The 17,305-nt window shown below is 39.5% G+C and overlaps 1 protein-coding gene and 1 long non-coding RNA gene across 2 annotated transcripts in view; one reads left to right on the forward strand and one right to left on the reverse strand.

Annotated features, from left to right (window-relative positions):
* Positions 1 to 17,305, forward strand: part of LOC133663469 (uncharacterized) — a 120,269-nt gene that overhangs the window by 23,449 nt on the left and 79,515 nt on the right. The window lies entirely within an intron of this gene.
* acsl3a (acyl-CoA synthetase long chain family member 3a) overlaps positions 1 to 17,305 on the reverse strand; it is a 114,274-nt gene that overhangs the window by 14,903 nt on the left and 82,066 nt on the right. Inside the window, exons 10-13 of the mRNA XM_062067947.1 lie at positions 12,408 to 12,580; positions 9,615 to 9,689; positions 2,603 to 2,794; positions 2,405 to 2,519 (exon numbers count right to left, since the gene is read on the reverse strand). Coding sequence (XP_061923931.1) covers positions 2,405 to 2,519; positions 2,603 to 2,794; positions 9,615 to 9,689; positions 12,408 to 12,580 — 555 coding nt within the window. The remainder of the gene's footprint in view (positions 1 to 2,404; positions 2,520 to 2,602; positions 2,795 to 9,614; positions 9,690 to 12,407; positions 12,581 to 17,305) is intronic.

Consider the following 17,305-nt stretch of genomic DNA (forward strand, 5'->3'; position numbering starts at 1 on the left):
ATTATTAACCTTACATAGTGGGACTTGTGTAGAGACGGTCTCAACTTTCCCTATTGTTTACAATGCAGCAAGAGCGATTCGGACCGAGACAGCGACGATTACCCCATTAATTTGAGCGAGGATGAAAGATTTGTGGATGAGGAACGTGAGAGTGAAGGACTAGAATGCAGTGCAGGACGTATCTTTTTTCGCTCTGACCGTAACTTAGGTACAAGGGTTCATTGGATTCCACACTTTCTCCTTTTTCTATTGTGGATCACGGATTTGTATTTTAAACCACCTCGGATACTATATCCTCTTGAAAATGAGAGTCGAGAACGCGAAATGGACATTCACAGTGACTTTTATCTCCACGACAATACATCGGTGAAGCTCGTTAGCTACTGAGCTAACGTGATAGCATCGGGCTCAAATGCAGATAGAAACAAAATAAATAAACCACTGACTGGAAGGATAGACAGAAGATCAACAATACTATTAAACCGTGGACATGTAAATACACGGTTAATAATTTCCAGCTTGGCGAAACTTAAAAATGCTGTTGCTAACGACGCCATTGAAGCTAACTTAGCTACGGGACGGCGGCGGGCGTTGTAGCTTTCGACGACATCCCGGCCGCCATCAGAGTCGGCAAGAAACATATATTTCCCCAAAGTTACGTACGTGACATGCACATAGCGACACGCACGTACAGGCAAGCGATCAAATGTTTGGAAGCCAAAACTGTACTCACGGTAGCGCGTCTGCTATCCATCTCAAAGTCCTCCTGGTTGTGTTGCTGTAGTCCGCCGCTAATACACCGATCACACCTACAGCTTTCTTCTTTGCAGTCTCCATTGTTCATTAAACAAATTGCAAAAGATTCACCAACACAGATGTCCAGAATACTGTGGAATTTTTCGATGAAAACAGAGCTTTTTGTATGGTGACACATTGGGTACCAATACTTCCGTTGCCGCCGTGACGTCACGCGCATACTGTACGTCATCATACATAGACGTTTTCAACCGGAAGTGTGGCGGGAAATTTAAAATTGCACTTTATAAGTTAACCCGGCCGTATTGGCATGTGTTGCAATGTTAAGATTTCATCATTGATATATAAACTATCAGACTGCGTGGTCGGTAGTAGTGGGTTTCAGTAGGCCTTTAATACCTGATGAAAAATCATTTACATACAATTGTGTTGTGCTAAAGTAAACTAACCAAATCAATGTAAATATATTTAACAAAACAATAAAAATCAATAACATCTAAGTGAAAGTGAAATATACTGCTTCACCAATATAGTCATCATTTTTGCAGTTAAAGAACTTTTCTCTGACTTTAGCTCAGGACTTCTTCTGTTTGAGATTGTCATTATTGCCACAAGTGGTGGAAAAGTGTATTACAACGGAGTACCGCTGAGAAACATTTTATAGCAGCCCTCGAGGCCTCTCCACCATGTTTAAGAAACACTGATTTAGAAAATGAGCTGTCTCTCGGCTTAGTTACGCTTTAAATGGGTTACGGGTTATACCTGTACAGCGCTTTTCTACCTTCAAGGTACTCAAAGCGCTTTGCCATTATTTCCACATTCACCCATTCCCACACACGTTCACAAAATGATGGCGGGAGCTGCCATGCAAGGCCCTAACCACGACCCATCAGGAGCAACGGTGAAGGGTCTTGCTCAAGGACACAACAGACGTGACTAGTTGGTAGAAGGTGGGGATTGAACCAGGAACCCTCAGGTTTCTGGCACGGCCACTCTCCAAACTGCGCCATGCCGTCCCCAAATTGAAGCATATTTTGATTTACGAGCCCCATCCATCGCCGGTTGAATAGTAATTGTTCACAGCGCACACAGAGATCGACACAATCCTGCCCTTCAACAACCCGAAAGTGAGAAAGTGGCCGGTCAAATCAGAGAAACAAACCATTAAAAATGTGTCCTGGCAGTCATACCAGCGAGTCAGTCCGCATCACACAAGATGCAGCCACAAACGTCCAAACGGCAGACATTTATCCATTAAAATATGAAGAAGCTGTCGATGCTGCGTTAGATGTTTTTCAGTTAGTTTGGTCACCTAACTCAACAAACTGGACGGTCGAGCATTACCATTGGTACACACGGTCCGTCACTCAAATACTTCAGTGTGCAACATCAACAACGATTCCCTCGTTCCGATTGTTACAGAACGGGGAAAAAATAGAAGACACCTACAGATGGAGCTCGTAACTCCCATTGCGCTCACAACTTGAAGCATAAAAAAACAGAGCGACATATCAAATTACTCATAAGTTGAGGTAAGTTAAAGTCGCACTGTACTGTTAAAATCCTCATATACAGCATTATTTGCTACATTTTGCTACAATTGATTTGATTTAAGTAGCTTAGGTGGTTGCCTGCTGGTGCTACTTACCTCCTAGCATAGGCGCAGATGTTGTCAACTATAGCGCAATTCTTCAACACGGCCTCCACTTTTCCCAGGGAGACATACTCTCCCCTCTGCAGTTTCACCAGGTCTTTCTTACGATCTGGAAGTACAGGAAAGTTGTTTATCAAACACAGCGCTGAAGGAAATGATTGATTTTCCACTAAGCCGTCCCAAACATCTCACCAATTATCTTGAGGCATCCGTCGTGATGAAACTCCCCAATGTCTCCTGTGCAGAACCAGCGTTGTCCATTCTCATCCACAAAGAAATCGCTTTGGTTTTCTGAGTGGTTCTTATAGTATCCCATTGTAACGTTGGGACCACCGATTAGAATCTCTCCTCTGGGATTTGGCTTGTCAGTTGTACGATAACTCCCTGGAGGCAAAGTTTATCATCCTTTTATCGTATGTACAAAAAGAAAGGACCTCTGTGTTTCATAGCTGTTTAACAGCTGTGTTTACGTTTTTTAGTTCTGAGGGCACAAAACTAGGATGGTACATTTAAACTACTGTATTTTCCGCACTATAAGGCGCACCTAAAAACCACACATTTTCTCAAAAACTGACAGTGCGCCTTATAATCCGGTGCGCCTTATATATGGATTAATATTAATATTCATTTTCATAAAGTTTAGGTCTCGCAACTACGGTTAACAGCCGCCATCTTTTTTCCCTGTAGAAGAAGAAGAAGCGTGCGGTGCATGCTGGGATATGTGACGTTTCATTTACATTTGTGTGTTTATGTAAAGACCCCAAAATGGCTCCTATTAAGTGTGTTGTCTGTCTAATTATAAATAATGCAGACGAGGCGTGTTGGCTGAGTTCTCAACGTTTACTCACAGCGTGCTCATAACTACATTCTAACTGCCGGCATGGCGACATACCGCGCATGCTCATCACTCCCGTTGCATGCTGGGTAGTGTAGTTGTTATATTCCCTAGCTCATGACATCCCATTATGAGACACGCTTACGCGCTTAATCTCAATACTCGCCGTCATTCCGGGTGGATTGACAAAAGAACTCCAGCCGCTAGATATTGGTGTCAACAGGGCATTCGAAGCTAGACTGCTAACTGCGTGGGAACAGTGGATGACAGAAGGCGAACACACGTTCACCAAGACGGAGACAGCGCCTGACGACATACGCCACTATCTGCCAGTGGATTGTAAATGCTTGGGCTGATTCAGTCCCAACTGTGGTCGGAGTTTTCAGGAAGGCAGGAATTGTCACTGAACTGCTAAACAGCAGCGACACTCACTCCATTAATGACGACTTCGACGAGACGGAGCCGGCCATTTTGGATGCCGTATTCGCTCAACTGTTTCATTCGGACACTGAAGAAGAAGAATTCGAGGGATTCGTGGATGAGGAATAACTTTATAAAGTGAGCTTTACATGTTTATTTTGTGTGTTGTGTTGTGTGACATTAACGTTTGAGCAACGTTGAGTTATTGATATATTGTTATTGCTCTGCACTATTTCGAGTGTTACTATATTGTGATAGCGCTAACGTTTGATTTACGTAACACGAGTATATCAGCTGTTTATTCATTTTGGGAGTGAACAGAGTTGTCAGAACGCTGGTTTGTAATATATTAATAAAGTTTGACTGACCTATCTGACTGTTTTGTTGACATAGGTGCGCCTTATAATCCAGTGCGCCTTATATATGAACACAATTTTGAAATATGCCATTCATTGAAGGTGCGCCTTATAATCCGGTGCGCCTTATAGTGCGGAAAATACTGTACTGATGTTCCAAACATGTTTTTATGCTCCCGATTCCGATACTGATCATCCAAGACTGACATCGGCCGATACTAATTACATGTATTAACTGTAAATTTTTAAAATGTATTTATGGAGAGTGTTAATGACAGTTTTACAATATTTCCTTATTCTTTTTTATTACGTACTACTCAAAAGCGAAAATTACCTACTACTCATTAAAAAGGCTTGGTTTTTCCCCTCTAAGGGCCTTAGTGGCCACATGCGTGGACAGCACCTTTTAGCTCTTATTTCCAAAATTGTATACACTACAGAATTGGGGTCTTATGCTGACATATGGACACTTATACTGCTATCTGGTGGTGTCAGAAGAGTATAACATACAATGGAATTTGGAAAAAAAAGTGTAAAAATAAAAATGTGCATGTCACTACACATGAAGTACACGTTTGTGTACTTATGGACTAAGTACATCATATTAAGAAATGATTTTTAGTTTTTATTCTAATTAGGGTCCAATAAGCCCAAATAGCAAAGAGAAATAAAAAACAAACAAACATGTAAACAAACAGATTGGGCCTTAAAGGCCTACTGAAACCCACTACTACCGACCACGCAGTCTGATAGTTTATATATCAATGATGAAATCTTAACATTGCAACACATGCCAATACGGTCGGGTTAACTTATAAAGTGCAATTTTAAATTTCCCGCCACACTTCCGGTTGAAAACGTCTATGTATGATGACGTATGCGCGTGACGTCACGGAGGCAACGGAAGTATTGGTACCCAATGTGTCACCGTACAAAAAGCTCTGTTTTCATCGAAAAATTCCACAGTATTCTGGACATCTGTGTTGGTGAATCTTTTGCAATTTGTTTAATGAACAATGGAGACTGCAAAGAAGAAAGCTGTAGGTGCGATCGGTGTATTAGCGGCGGACTACAGCAACACAACCAGGAGGACTTTGAGATGGATAGCAGACGCGCTACCGTGAGTACAGTTTTGTCTTCCAAACATTTGATCGCTTGCCCGTACGTGCGTGTCGCTATGTGCATGTCACGTACGTAACTTTGGGGAAATATATGTTTCTTGCCGACTCTGATGGCGGCCGGGGTGTCGTCGAAAGCTACAACGCCCGCCGCCGTCCCGTAGCTAAGTTAGCTTCAATGGCGTCGTTAGCAACAGCATTGTTTAAGCTTCGCCAAGCTGGAAATTATTAACTGTGTATTTACATGTCCATGGTTTAATAGTATTGTTGATCTTCTGTTTATCCTTCCAGTCAGGGGTTTATTTATTTTGTTTCTATCTGCATTTGAGCACGATGCTATCACGTTAGCTCCGTAGCTAAAGAGCTTCGCCGATGTATTGTCGTGGAGATAAAAGTCACTGTGAATGTCCATTTCGCGTTCTCGACTCTCATTTTCAAGAGGATATAGTAGCCGAGGTGGTTTAAAATACAAATCCGTGATCCACAATAGAAAAAGGAGAAAGTGTGGAATCCAATGAACCCTTGTACCTAAGTTACGGTCAGAGCGAAAAAAGATACGTCCTGCACTGCACTCTAGTCCTTCACTCTCACGTTCCTCATCCACGAATCTTCCATCCTAGCTCAAAAGAATGGGGTCATCGTCGCTTTCTCGGTCCGGATCTCTCTCGCTGCATTGTAAACAGTGGGAAAATGTGAGGAGTCCTTCCTCCTGTGACGTCACGCTACTTCATAGCATAGGCAAGGCTTTTTTTTATCAGCGACCAAAAGTTGCGAACTTTATCGTCGATGTTCTCTACTAAATCCTTTCAGCAAAAATATAACAATATCGCGAAATGATCAAGTATGACACATAGAATGGATCTGATATTCCCGTTTAAATTTTAAAAAATCATTTCAGTAGGCCTTTAAGAGGTTAAAGTAAACATTTTGTAAACATTAACAAAAACTAAACAAAATTTGGCTAAAAGTTGACTATCAGTCTCGATCATTCACTGACACTACCCTTGGTATCGACCAATTTATGAATCGATACACCGTCCTGCTACGTGTAATGTACTGACTGTTACAATGCTGACACATAAACAGTTCTTATATTATCTTCTCTCCAGACCGGTGATTTTTTAACTAAGGTACGTGTACCACTAGTGGTACGCAAGCTCAATTTAGTTGTACGCCAAAGAAGTCTTGATGTTCGTGCATTGTGTGTAATGTGGCCAAAAATATTAAATATACTTGTTAAATAAAACCTTTGCCTTATTTTTAATTAATACATAGGCCTACTATGCTACTGTGTTTTAATGTTGGTCATTATGGTGGTATTTGGAGAGTCAAGCGTTTTCTGAGTTCTTGAGCACCACTGTTCTAGATTCTTATTAATCTAGTCATTAATTTCCTGCTCATATCTGCTTACTTTCTCCTGCGACGGCAGCACACTTCCATCTACACTTCTTAAACCTTACTCACCACTTATTTCTTGGTTGGTGCTAGCGCCGCGGTTAGTTTAGCTATCAGCATGCTTGCACATGGCTTGCTCTCGATGCATACCATGTTTAGCCTTATCCTCCATTGATAATGATACGTGATAATGATATTTAAAGATACTAACAAATTCAATTTATTTGCCCTAATGGAGGTGATTAAATATTTGCTTCGGAGAGTGGCTCCACGCTGTGTATGGAGACACATATTAGCTGCGAGCCGCTTGTCAGCCGGGGGAACTAAAAGGCATCAATCAGCAATGGTAATTGCATAAATTTTCACGAAAATCAGCCGATCGATTGGCAATTGCCAAGCTAAAAACAATCCAATGTAGGTCAATACATCTAAACAAAACATCCACACTTTACAGTAGCTGTGTGTTATAACTGACAAAACAAATTAGTGCAATCCACTAATAGAGTTTCATTTCAATTACAATTACAGTGTTTATCATTAGCACCATTGTTCCATGTGATGTCAAGTCTGGTTGCAGACTAAACTCCGGCTCAAGGAAATAATCACTCAAGCAGCAGTAAGGGCGGACTCAGCCTAAGTAATGTTGCAATTTTCAACACTAACAAAGCAAATATGCATGGTAGAAAACCCTCCAACGTAAAGTAAGGCTCCACTCTTTCAAAATAATTGGATTTGCTATATACGTTCTACTTTTAGCAATAGCCATGTTACATGGCGACTTCAAACACCTTCATATTTGCTATTAAGTACTATAACTGAGATGAATGTTACAATCAAACAGCTGGTGTGTAATAAGTACAATACTTACAGTACAAACACTTTGTCGGGCATCACTGGAAAAAGCTACGTCCTTGTTCGACAACTTACCATATATAGCCTATACCAGGCCTGGGCAATTATTTTGTCTCGGGGGGGGGGGAATTTAGAGAGAAAAATGTGTCTGGGGGCCAGTACATCTTATTTTAGGAACACTAAAACCTCACAATATTGTCTGAATGCTAAAAGCGTTATGACAGGAATGGAATTTTATTTTTTTTTACTGAATGAGACACAAAGAATGTACATGAAAATTAAGAATGCAGGATTTACAATATTAACTATAAACGATAAAACACTGAATATTGACAACATATGAACGTCACACCCCCTCTCCATCGACATATTTTACAATCAAGCGAAACGCAACCAAAATGCAACAAACACAGCGAAATATGAACGAGAAGTGTTAAAAAATAAAACACCTTCTATCTGATATATCACTAAGCGTTAGAACTTTGTTGTAAAAATCTTGTTCCGCATCTGTCCCTGACACCCGCATTTCAGGCTGACACTCTGTGGAAACGCTCCCCACCCACACTGCTTGGTGCCTCGTCTGAGCTGCTGTGACTTATTATATACCATAGTAACTAGTAGGGCTGTGAATCTTTGGGTGTCCCACGATTTGATTCAATATTGATTCTTGGGGTCACGATTCGATTCAAAATCGATTTTTTTTTTTTCAATTCAACACGATTCTCGATTCAAAAACGATTTTTTTCACGATTCAAAACGATTCTCTATTCATTCAATACATAGGATTTCAGCAGGATCTACCCCAGTCTGCTGACCTGCAAGCAGAGTAGTAGATTTTTGTAAAAAGCTTTTATAATTGTAAAGGACAATGTTTTATCAACTGATTGCATTAATGTAAATTTGTTTTAACTATTAAATGAACCAAAAATATGACTTATTTTATTTTTGTGAAAATATTGGACACAGTGTGTTGTCAAGCTTATGAGATGCGATGCAAGTGTAAGCCACTGTGACACTATTGTTCTTTTTTTTTAAATTTTTTATAAATGTCTAATGATAATGTCAATGAGGGATTTTTAATCCCTCATTGACATAATTTTTAATTTAATTGTAACTAATATTGATACTGTTGTTGATAATATTCATTTTTGTTTCACTACTTTTGGATTGTTCTGTGTCGTGTTTGTGTCTCCTCAATTGCTGTTTATTGCAGTTCTGAGTGTTGCTGGGTCGGGTTTGGTTTTGGAATTGGATTGCATTGTTATGGTATTGCCGTGTATTGTTTTGTTGGATTGATTATTTAAAAAAAAAAAAAAAATTTTTTTTTTTTTAAATAAATAAATAAAAAAAATCGATTTTTTAAAAATGAGAATCGATTCTGAATCGCACAACGTGAGAATCGCGATTCGAATTCGAATCGATTTTTTCACACACTCCTAGTAACTAGTATATCATGCAAAAGCACAGATTCCAACCATTGAAATACTTTTTATAGTTCAAGACTCACGGTAATTTGAAAACATCACTGCACATCATAAATGCAACTACAGTTTCGATCTTAAAGATCTAAAAAAATGATTTGGGAATGTCCGGCGGGCCAGATTGAAAAGCTTAACGTTCCTTAATTGGCCCAGGTCTGGCCTATACAGTACTGCCATTTAACGGCAGTGCAACTGCATTATAAATAACATTACAATCTATAATAAAACAAGATGTAACCACTGGTCAGCAGAGTTATCATAATCAGTTATTTTTTAAATGTTACATTAAAAAATACATTACATTATTATTAAACAATCAACATTTATTAACACACAAAAGTACCAAAAATGGTACTTTTGAGTACCAATATCGATTCCCATGTACCGGGAATTGGTACCGTATCGGTTAAAATCTGAACGATACCCATCCGTATTACAGTTAATCTTCTGGCCTGTAAAAAAATGCATCTTTACTAGGCAGAAAACAACAAAGTGTACTTCCTGTACACACTTTGCCAATCGCCAGTTTTCCAAAGCATAGCTAGAACGAGGGCATCAATGATGACTGAAACGTGTCTCGTACACAACCCTGTAACCCTGAAGTGTTTTCAACATATTTACTTTGTACTGTAAATAATGATGTCCAAAAATTTGACCTAATGTTATGTCCCTTTTGAAGAAATGTGTGTGTGTGTGTGCCGTGTGTGTATACGGGGGTTCCTTTCCGTCCCATGTCGTCTCACTCACCCTCCAGCCAGTCTTTAAGCATGATCTCACAGCAAATTAGCGGTGGTCCCACTCGCCCCGTGCTGTAATCCCACACTGCAACAGATAACACACACACACGTACACACAGACACACACACACACACACACACACACACACGCACGTACAATCAGGAAGGGTTTTGCATCAAGTCACAGCGTTTAGTAGCATGGCAACGTGACCTCCTTGGCTCTCGAGCGTCTATAACCCCATCTCAAAGGAGTAGTCACAGAACTGTGAGCTGCAGGCTGATATGTGGCTTGTGTTGGCCTGGGAAATGCTAGTTCTAGTTCCATCTGCCTTTGCAATATAACTAGATTAAGAACGACTCACAACTGTAGTGACGACAATCATGTACATTGCACAAGGGTGTATAGGCTGATACATTTTGTACATTAGAGATTCTAGAATATAATATATGTGTGTATATACACAAAACCCAAAACCAGTGAAGTTGGCACGTTGTGTAAATCGTACATAAAAACAGAATACTATGATTTGTAAATCCTTTTCAACTTATATTCAATTTAAAAGACTGCAAAGACAAGATATTTAATGTTCGAACTGAGAAACTTAATTTTTTCTTGCAAATAATCATTAACTTAGAATTTAATGGCAGCAACACACAGTAAAAAAGTTGGCACAGGGGCATTTTTACCACTGTGTTACATGGCCTTTCCTTTTAACAACACTCAGTAAAGGTTTGGGAACTGAGGAGACCAATTTTTGAAGCTTTTCAGGTGGAATAATTTCCCATTCTTGCTTGATGTACAGCTTAAGTTGTTCAACAGTCCGGGGTCTCTGTTGTCTTATTTTAGGCTTCATATTGTGCCACACATTTTTAATGGGAGACAGGTCTGGACTACAGGCAGGCCAATCTAGTACCCGCACTCTTTTACTATGAAGACACGCTGTTGTAACACGTGGCTTGGCATTGTCTTGCTGAAATAAGCAGGGGCGTCCATGAAAAAGACGTTGCTTGGATGGCAACATATGTTGCTCCAAAACCTGTATATACCTTTCAGCAGTAATGGTGCCTATACAGATGTATAAATTACCCATGCCTTGGGCACTAATACACCCCCATACCATTACAGATGCTGGCTTTTGAACTTTGCTCCTATAACAGTCCGGATGGTTCTTTTCCTCTTTGATCCGGAGGACACGACGTCCACAGTTTCCAAAAACAATTTGAAATGTGGACTCGTTAGACCACAGAACACTTTTCCACTTTGCATCGGTCCATCTTAGAAGAGCTCAGGCCCAGCAAAGCCGGAGGCATTTCTGGGTGTTGTTGATAAATGGCTTTGGGTTTGCATAGTAGAGTTTTAACTTGCACTTATAGATCTAGCGACAAACTGTAGTTACTGACAATGGTTTTCTGAAGTGTTCTTGAGCCCATGTGGTGATATCCTTTACACACTGATGTCTCTTTTTGATGCAGTACCACTTTCTCTATTAATTAAAAAATATATATTTAGCCTCAACATTATGTAAACATTATGTAATTGAGGACTCGACCAGAACATGTTATAAAATAACTTATACAACATTTCAGCTAGCCAGAAACCCCCCACCCACACCAGCCCACCTAACTCACCCCCTTATTCCTAAACTGATGTACTAACATTTATTTAGGTGCAAATATCACAGAATAACATTACAAAACATCTCTGACAAAGCATGATCATAATGTAAGACATTTTTATTTTGTTAGGTTGCCTTAGTAGCTGTTGCGATGGGGGCGTGGTCGACATGATGTCATCACATGATTTGCTATGATGCATATATTCTTTGATAAGGCAAAAAAATGTTGTATTTACATTTAAAACAAATCTGTTATTATTAAGTTTATTATTAACATATATGTTTTTTCTCACATAATATCGTTCTGTTGTAATTTTAAGGTGTTGCTGCTTATGTACTTTGTTGAATTTTTTTATTTTATTTTTTTTTTAATAGAGATTTCTCTAATCCTTTTAGTCACTCGGTCTTTAATGAAAACGACTGGCAATAAATCTAGCATCTATTTTTGGTGTTATTGGAGACTGTACTCGTGTTTAGAGACTCAGTTTAGATTCTGTCGCGCCATGTCCTTGACGAAAAGAGAGCCTGACGTCACACTTTCTTCACGTTGCTGGGAGACTTTCTCTCATTAGAAGCCGCCAGTGTCATCTTAAATTGTGAAGATCGTTGTCTATATATCTCCAATATTTTAAAGTATGTCCACAGCGCAGACACGCTGCCTCTGTCGTGGTGTGTTTTTGAAATGGATGCGCCGTGTATGCTTAAAATTAGCAAAAGACTGAACGTAAATATTAAATGTTGTTATAAATGTGCCTGTTAATACATTACATACTGTATATAGTTACAGCATATATAAAAAAACTGAATGGAGGTGTTTGGATGTTTTTTAGGGGTTTATAGACCAAATAGAGCATCTCCCATAGGCTCCATTGTAAGATGACTTCTGATGGCATTGGGGCTACAATTGTAGCTTACCACCACCAGGTGTGAATGAATGATGCCTTCCCACTTCTCTGTGAGCGCTTTGAGTATCTAATAATAGAAAAGCGCTATATAAAATCTATTCCATTATTTATTATTATTATTATTATTATTATTATTATAATGATTGTGAAAGGGAAAAAAAGTGCAGTTTCTCTCTTGCTTAAGCTTTTGAGCATGGAATGAATTGTGATTTTGAGATAAGAAGACAAGAACTTAAAGACATTTAATTTTATAATGTTTCCGTTTAATTCTATTTAGCTTACCCTGGCTCACAGTTCCAGCTCCGCAGGTCTCGGTCAGGCCGTATCCCTGACCCACGGAGCAGCAGAAGCACACATTCATGAAGCGTTGTGTGGCAGCGGAAAGTGGGGCGCCACCCGAAAACATCATCCGTACTCGACCGCCAAGGAGAGAACGAATTTTCTTGAAGACAAATCTAAATTCATGGGTACAAAGAAGAAGATATGTTGGACAAACAAACTATATGACAGTGAAGTATCACTGAGGTGTTTCATCCAGGTCATTGTATTCTTAGGGCATTCCACTGATCGCATCTGGACTGTTCACTTTGTCTTAGTTTGTTTTGCTATTATTTAGCTAAAATAAGGTAACCCAAATAATAGACACCATACTTGTGATCTAGTACAGTTCTACACCACTGTAAACTAATATTGTAAAATTAATACAGTGGTACCTCAACTTAAGGGTGTTTGGTGGTAAGCGGTGTCTCTCGGTTCATTGTTACGCATTAAGTGACAAGCACAAATGTGAGTTACAAGCATCACCGCTATTATTTGTCGTAGCAAATGTCACAGTGAACCCCGTAAAATCTGCCCAAAACTACTGGTCTTACTCATTAGCGTATAACTAGCGATCAACATAACTTTATGTTTTACTGAGAAGAAGATCCTTTATTATTTTTATGTAGTCAGCACTTTTGATATGCAGTAGCAGTGTAGCTAATGCAGTTATTGTTAAAAAATATATGTAAATATATGTGTGTGTATATATATATATATATATATATATATATATATATATATATATATATATATATATATATATATATATATATATATATATATATATATATATATGTATGTATATATATATGTGTGTATATATATGTATGTATATATATATATGTATGTATATACATATATTTATATGCAAATATATATATATATGTATATATACATGTGTGTATGTATATGTATATATACATACATATATATATACACACATACACATATATATATATATATACATATATAATATACACATATATGTATATATACATACATACACATTATATATATTATATATATATATATATATACCAGAGGTGGGACCAAGTCATTGCTTTGCAAGTCACAAGTAAGTCTCAAGTCTTAGCCCTCAAGTCTCGAGTCAAGTCCCGAGTCAAGACAGGCAAGTCCCGAGTCAAGTCCAAAGTCAAGACTGGAAAGTCTCAAGTCGAGTCCCAAGTCTTGCATTTTGAGTTTCAAGTCCTTTTAACCACAGACTAATATTTTTACACATATTGTGTATGCTTTTAAACCGCTGTATTTATTTATTAAAACAAGTGCATCTGAAATTGCAGGAAAAAAATAGTGCTGACATTGCAATTCATAATAGCACTATTAACCAGTCATTTTAATAGTTTAAACAATTTTAAACATTTAACTCATTCCTTTACAGAATAAACACATTTGCAAAAACAAACATTAACATACTATTGGTTGTATTTTATGAAAATAATATATCACCACAGAGTTGAGAAAGAGCAAAGATCTTCAATATTTGTATGTGAAAATCACAAATAAATCTTCTGGGGGAGGATGACGCCCCTACAGGGGTTTGGTTTACAAACTTTCAGCCCCACCTAAAACAAAATTCACCAGCCGCCACTGATTATGATGCATTCTCATTTTAGGCAATATATAAGACAATACTTTCTTAACAGTATAATTGTAACCAGGAATAAGTCTTCAAGTAACAATATTCAAATACTAACATTGTTGGGTAAAACAGCATTTGGTTTTATTCTGAATGTAGTGAAACAGATTGGTGGTTTTAGCTGCTATAAAGACTTTCAGGTGTTTATATATGTTTAAGTATTTGGCAGACGCTTTTATCCAAAGCGACATACATAAAAAATACATATATAACAATCACTGTAAACATGATCATTTAAGGGAAGAATGTAATACAAAATATCAATACAAAGTGTCAAGACAGAATAAACTCTCTGCTGCTGCAGCAACAGAGATACAGTCTATAGGTCCCTAAAATATATAGATATCTAATGTATTCATACATTGTTCATGTAGGATATACGCATGTATATATAACCTAATCATATTGTTTCTTCAATTTAAAAATAGCTTACCGTTTTTTCCCCCTTCTCTGGGATTATTTTCCCAGTTTTGATCTCGGACGTCTGGTCACTTATAGCATATAAGAATATTATATTACTGTTAAGCAAACTATGAATAATAAAACTCGCCAAAACATGTGTCCGTTATCATAGCTACACGTATGACAAAAAAACGCGTGAAAATCAGTGGTATTCAGTGAGGTAAAATGAATTAAATGCGCTGACAGTTCATTGCTCCTGCCAAATGAATTGCACTGAGTGGAGCGGATCACCACTCCAAGATGGCGGCCCCGCGTCTCGTCTGCGCCAGTAGGCAGTAGCGCTCGATGCTGCGTACCCTTATAAGATGTCTATGGTTATAACGTTAGCAGTGAGTTTACAGCCTCACTGATTTAACTACACAGCAAATAAAAGTCATGTTACTTAGCCAATAAACGTTATCTTACATTCAAAACTTACCCTTCTTTGTGCAACTTCAAATGTCGAACGAAGTTGGAAGTTGTTGCGTCTCCGTCTGTAATATTCGAACTGCATGTTTAGCATACTGCAATTTGTTTTTTGTTGACCAAGTCGTAGTTTTTATACCCGAACGAAACCAACTTTGGCATAATTGTTTCTCTCTGCCGCATTGTTTGACAACTCTTGTTCGGTGGTTGTCCTGAAATTTGATTGGATGAATGCTGTGTGATGAAAACAACGTATAACTAATTTGATTGGCTGTTGTACTGATAGCACACCAGCTGACAAGCAGCACACACGCTGATAGACAGACAGTCACGTACAAAAAGAAAGATACGGAGCGCTCCCAAAAAACTTTTTAAGCTTTGGGTTTTGTGGAAAGTAGCAAGTCATGTCAAGTCAAAAGGCTCAAGTCCAAGTGAAGTCACAAGTCATTGATGTTAAAGTCTAAGTCGAGTTGCAAGTCTCTTTACATTTTGTCAAGTCGAGTCTAAAGTCATCAAATTCATGACTCGAGTCTGACTCGAGTCCAAGTCATGTGACTCGAGTCCACACCTCTGATATATATATATATATATATATATATATATATATATATATATATATATATATATATATATATATATATATATATATATATATATAATGTGTGTGTATGTATGTATATATATATATATATATATATATATATATATATATATATATATATATATATATATATATATATATATATATATATATATATATATATATATATATATATATATATATAATGTGTATGTATGTATGTGAATATATATATATATATATGTCAACACCGTGTATTGTGGGGATGGTGTTCTGCTGACCTCGACTGCGGATATTGTGAATCGGTGGGAGGAATACTTCGAAGACCTCCTCAATCCCACCAACACATCTTCCTATGAGGAAGCAGTGCCTGCGGAGGGCTGAGGTTGCCGAGGTAGTTAAAAAGCTCCTCGGTGGCAAGGCCCCGGGGGTGGACGAGATCCGCTCAGAGTTCCTTAAGGCTCTGGATGCTGTGGGGCTGTCTTGGTTGACAAGACTCTGCAACATCGCGTGGACATCGGGGGTGGTACCTCTGGATTGGTAGACCGGGGTGGTGGTTCCTCTCTTTAAGAAGGGGAACTGGAGGGTGTGTTCCAACTATCGTGGGATCACACTCCTCAGCCTTCCCGACAAGGTCTCTTCAGGTGTACTGGAGAGGGGGCTACGCCGGATAGTCGAACCTCGGATTCAGGAGGAACAGTGGGGTTTTCGTCCTGGTCGTGGAACTGTGGGCCAGCTCTATACTCTCGGCAGGGTCCTTGAGGGTGCATGGGAGTTTGCCCAACCAGTTTACATGTGCTTTGTGGACTTCGAGAGGGCATTCGACCGTGTACCCCGGGAAGTCCTGTGGGGAGTGCTCAGAGAGTATGGGGTAACGGACTGTCTGATTGTGGCGGTCCGCTCCCTTTATGATCAGTGTCAGAGCTTGGTTCGCATTGCCGGCAGTAAGTCGGTCTCATTTCCAGTGAGGGTTGGACTCCGCAAAGGCTACCCTTTGTCACCGATTCTGTTCATAACTTTTATGAACAGAATTTCTAGGCGCAGTCAGGGCATTGAGGGTATCTGGTTTGGTGGCTGCAGGATTAGGTCTCTGATTTTTGCAGATGATGTGGTCCTGATGGCTTCATCTGGCCTGGATCTTCAGCTCTCACTGGATCAGTTCGCAGTCGAGTGTGACTGGGATGAGAATCAGCACCTCCAAGTCCGAGTCCATTGTTCTCGCCCGGAAAAGGGTAGAGTGCCATCTCCGGGTTGGGGAGGAGATCTTGCCCCAAGTGGAGGAGTTCTAGTACCTTGGAGTCTTGTTCACGAGTGAATGGATCGTGAGATCGACAGGCGGATTAGTGCGGCGTCTTCAGTAATGCGGACGCCGTATCAATCCGTTGTGGTGAAGAAGGAGCTGAGCCGGAAGGCAAAGCTCTCAATTTACCGGTCGTTCTACGTTCCCATCCTCACCTATGGTCATGAGCTTTGGGTTATGACCGAAAGGACAAGATCACGGGTACAAGCGGCCGAAATGAGCTTCCTCCGCCGGGTGGCGGGGCTCTCCCTTAGAGATAGGGTGAGAAGCTCTGTCATCCGGGTGGAGCTCAAAGGAAAGTCGCTGCTCCTTCACATCGAGAGGATCCAGATGAGGTGGTTCGGGCATCTGGTCAGGATGCCACCCGAACGCCTCCCTAGGCACGTCCGACCGGTAGGAGGCCACGAGGAAGGCCCAGGACACGTTGAAAAGACTATCTTTCCCCGCTGGCCTGG

Source organism: Entelurus aequoreus, linkage group LG13 (assembly GCF_033978785.1).
Source record: "Entelurus aequoreus isolate RoL-2023_Sb linkage group LG13, RoL_Eaeq_v1.1, whole genome shotgun sequence".
In the NCBI taxonomy this organism is placed as follows: Eukaryota; Metazoa; Chordata; class Actinopteri; order Syngnathiformes; family Syngnathidae; genus Entelurus; species Entelurus aequoreus.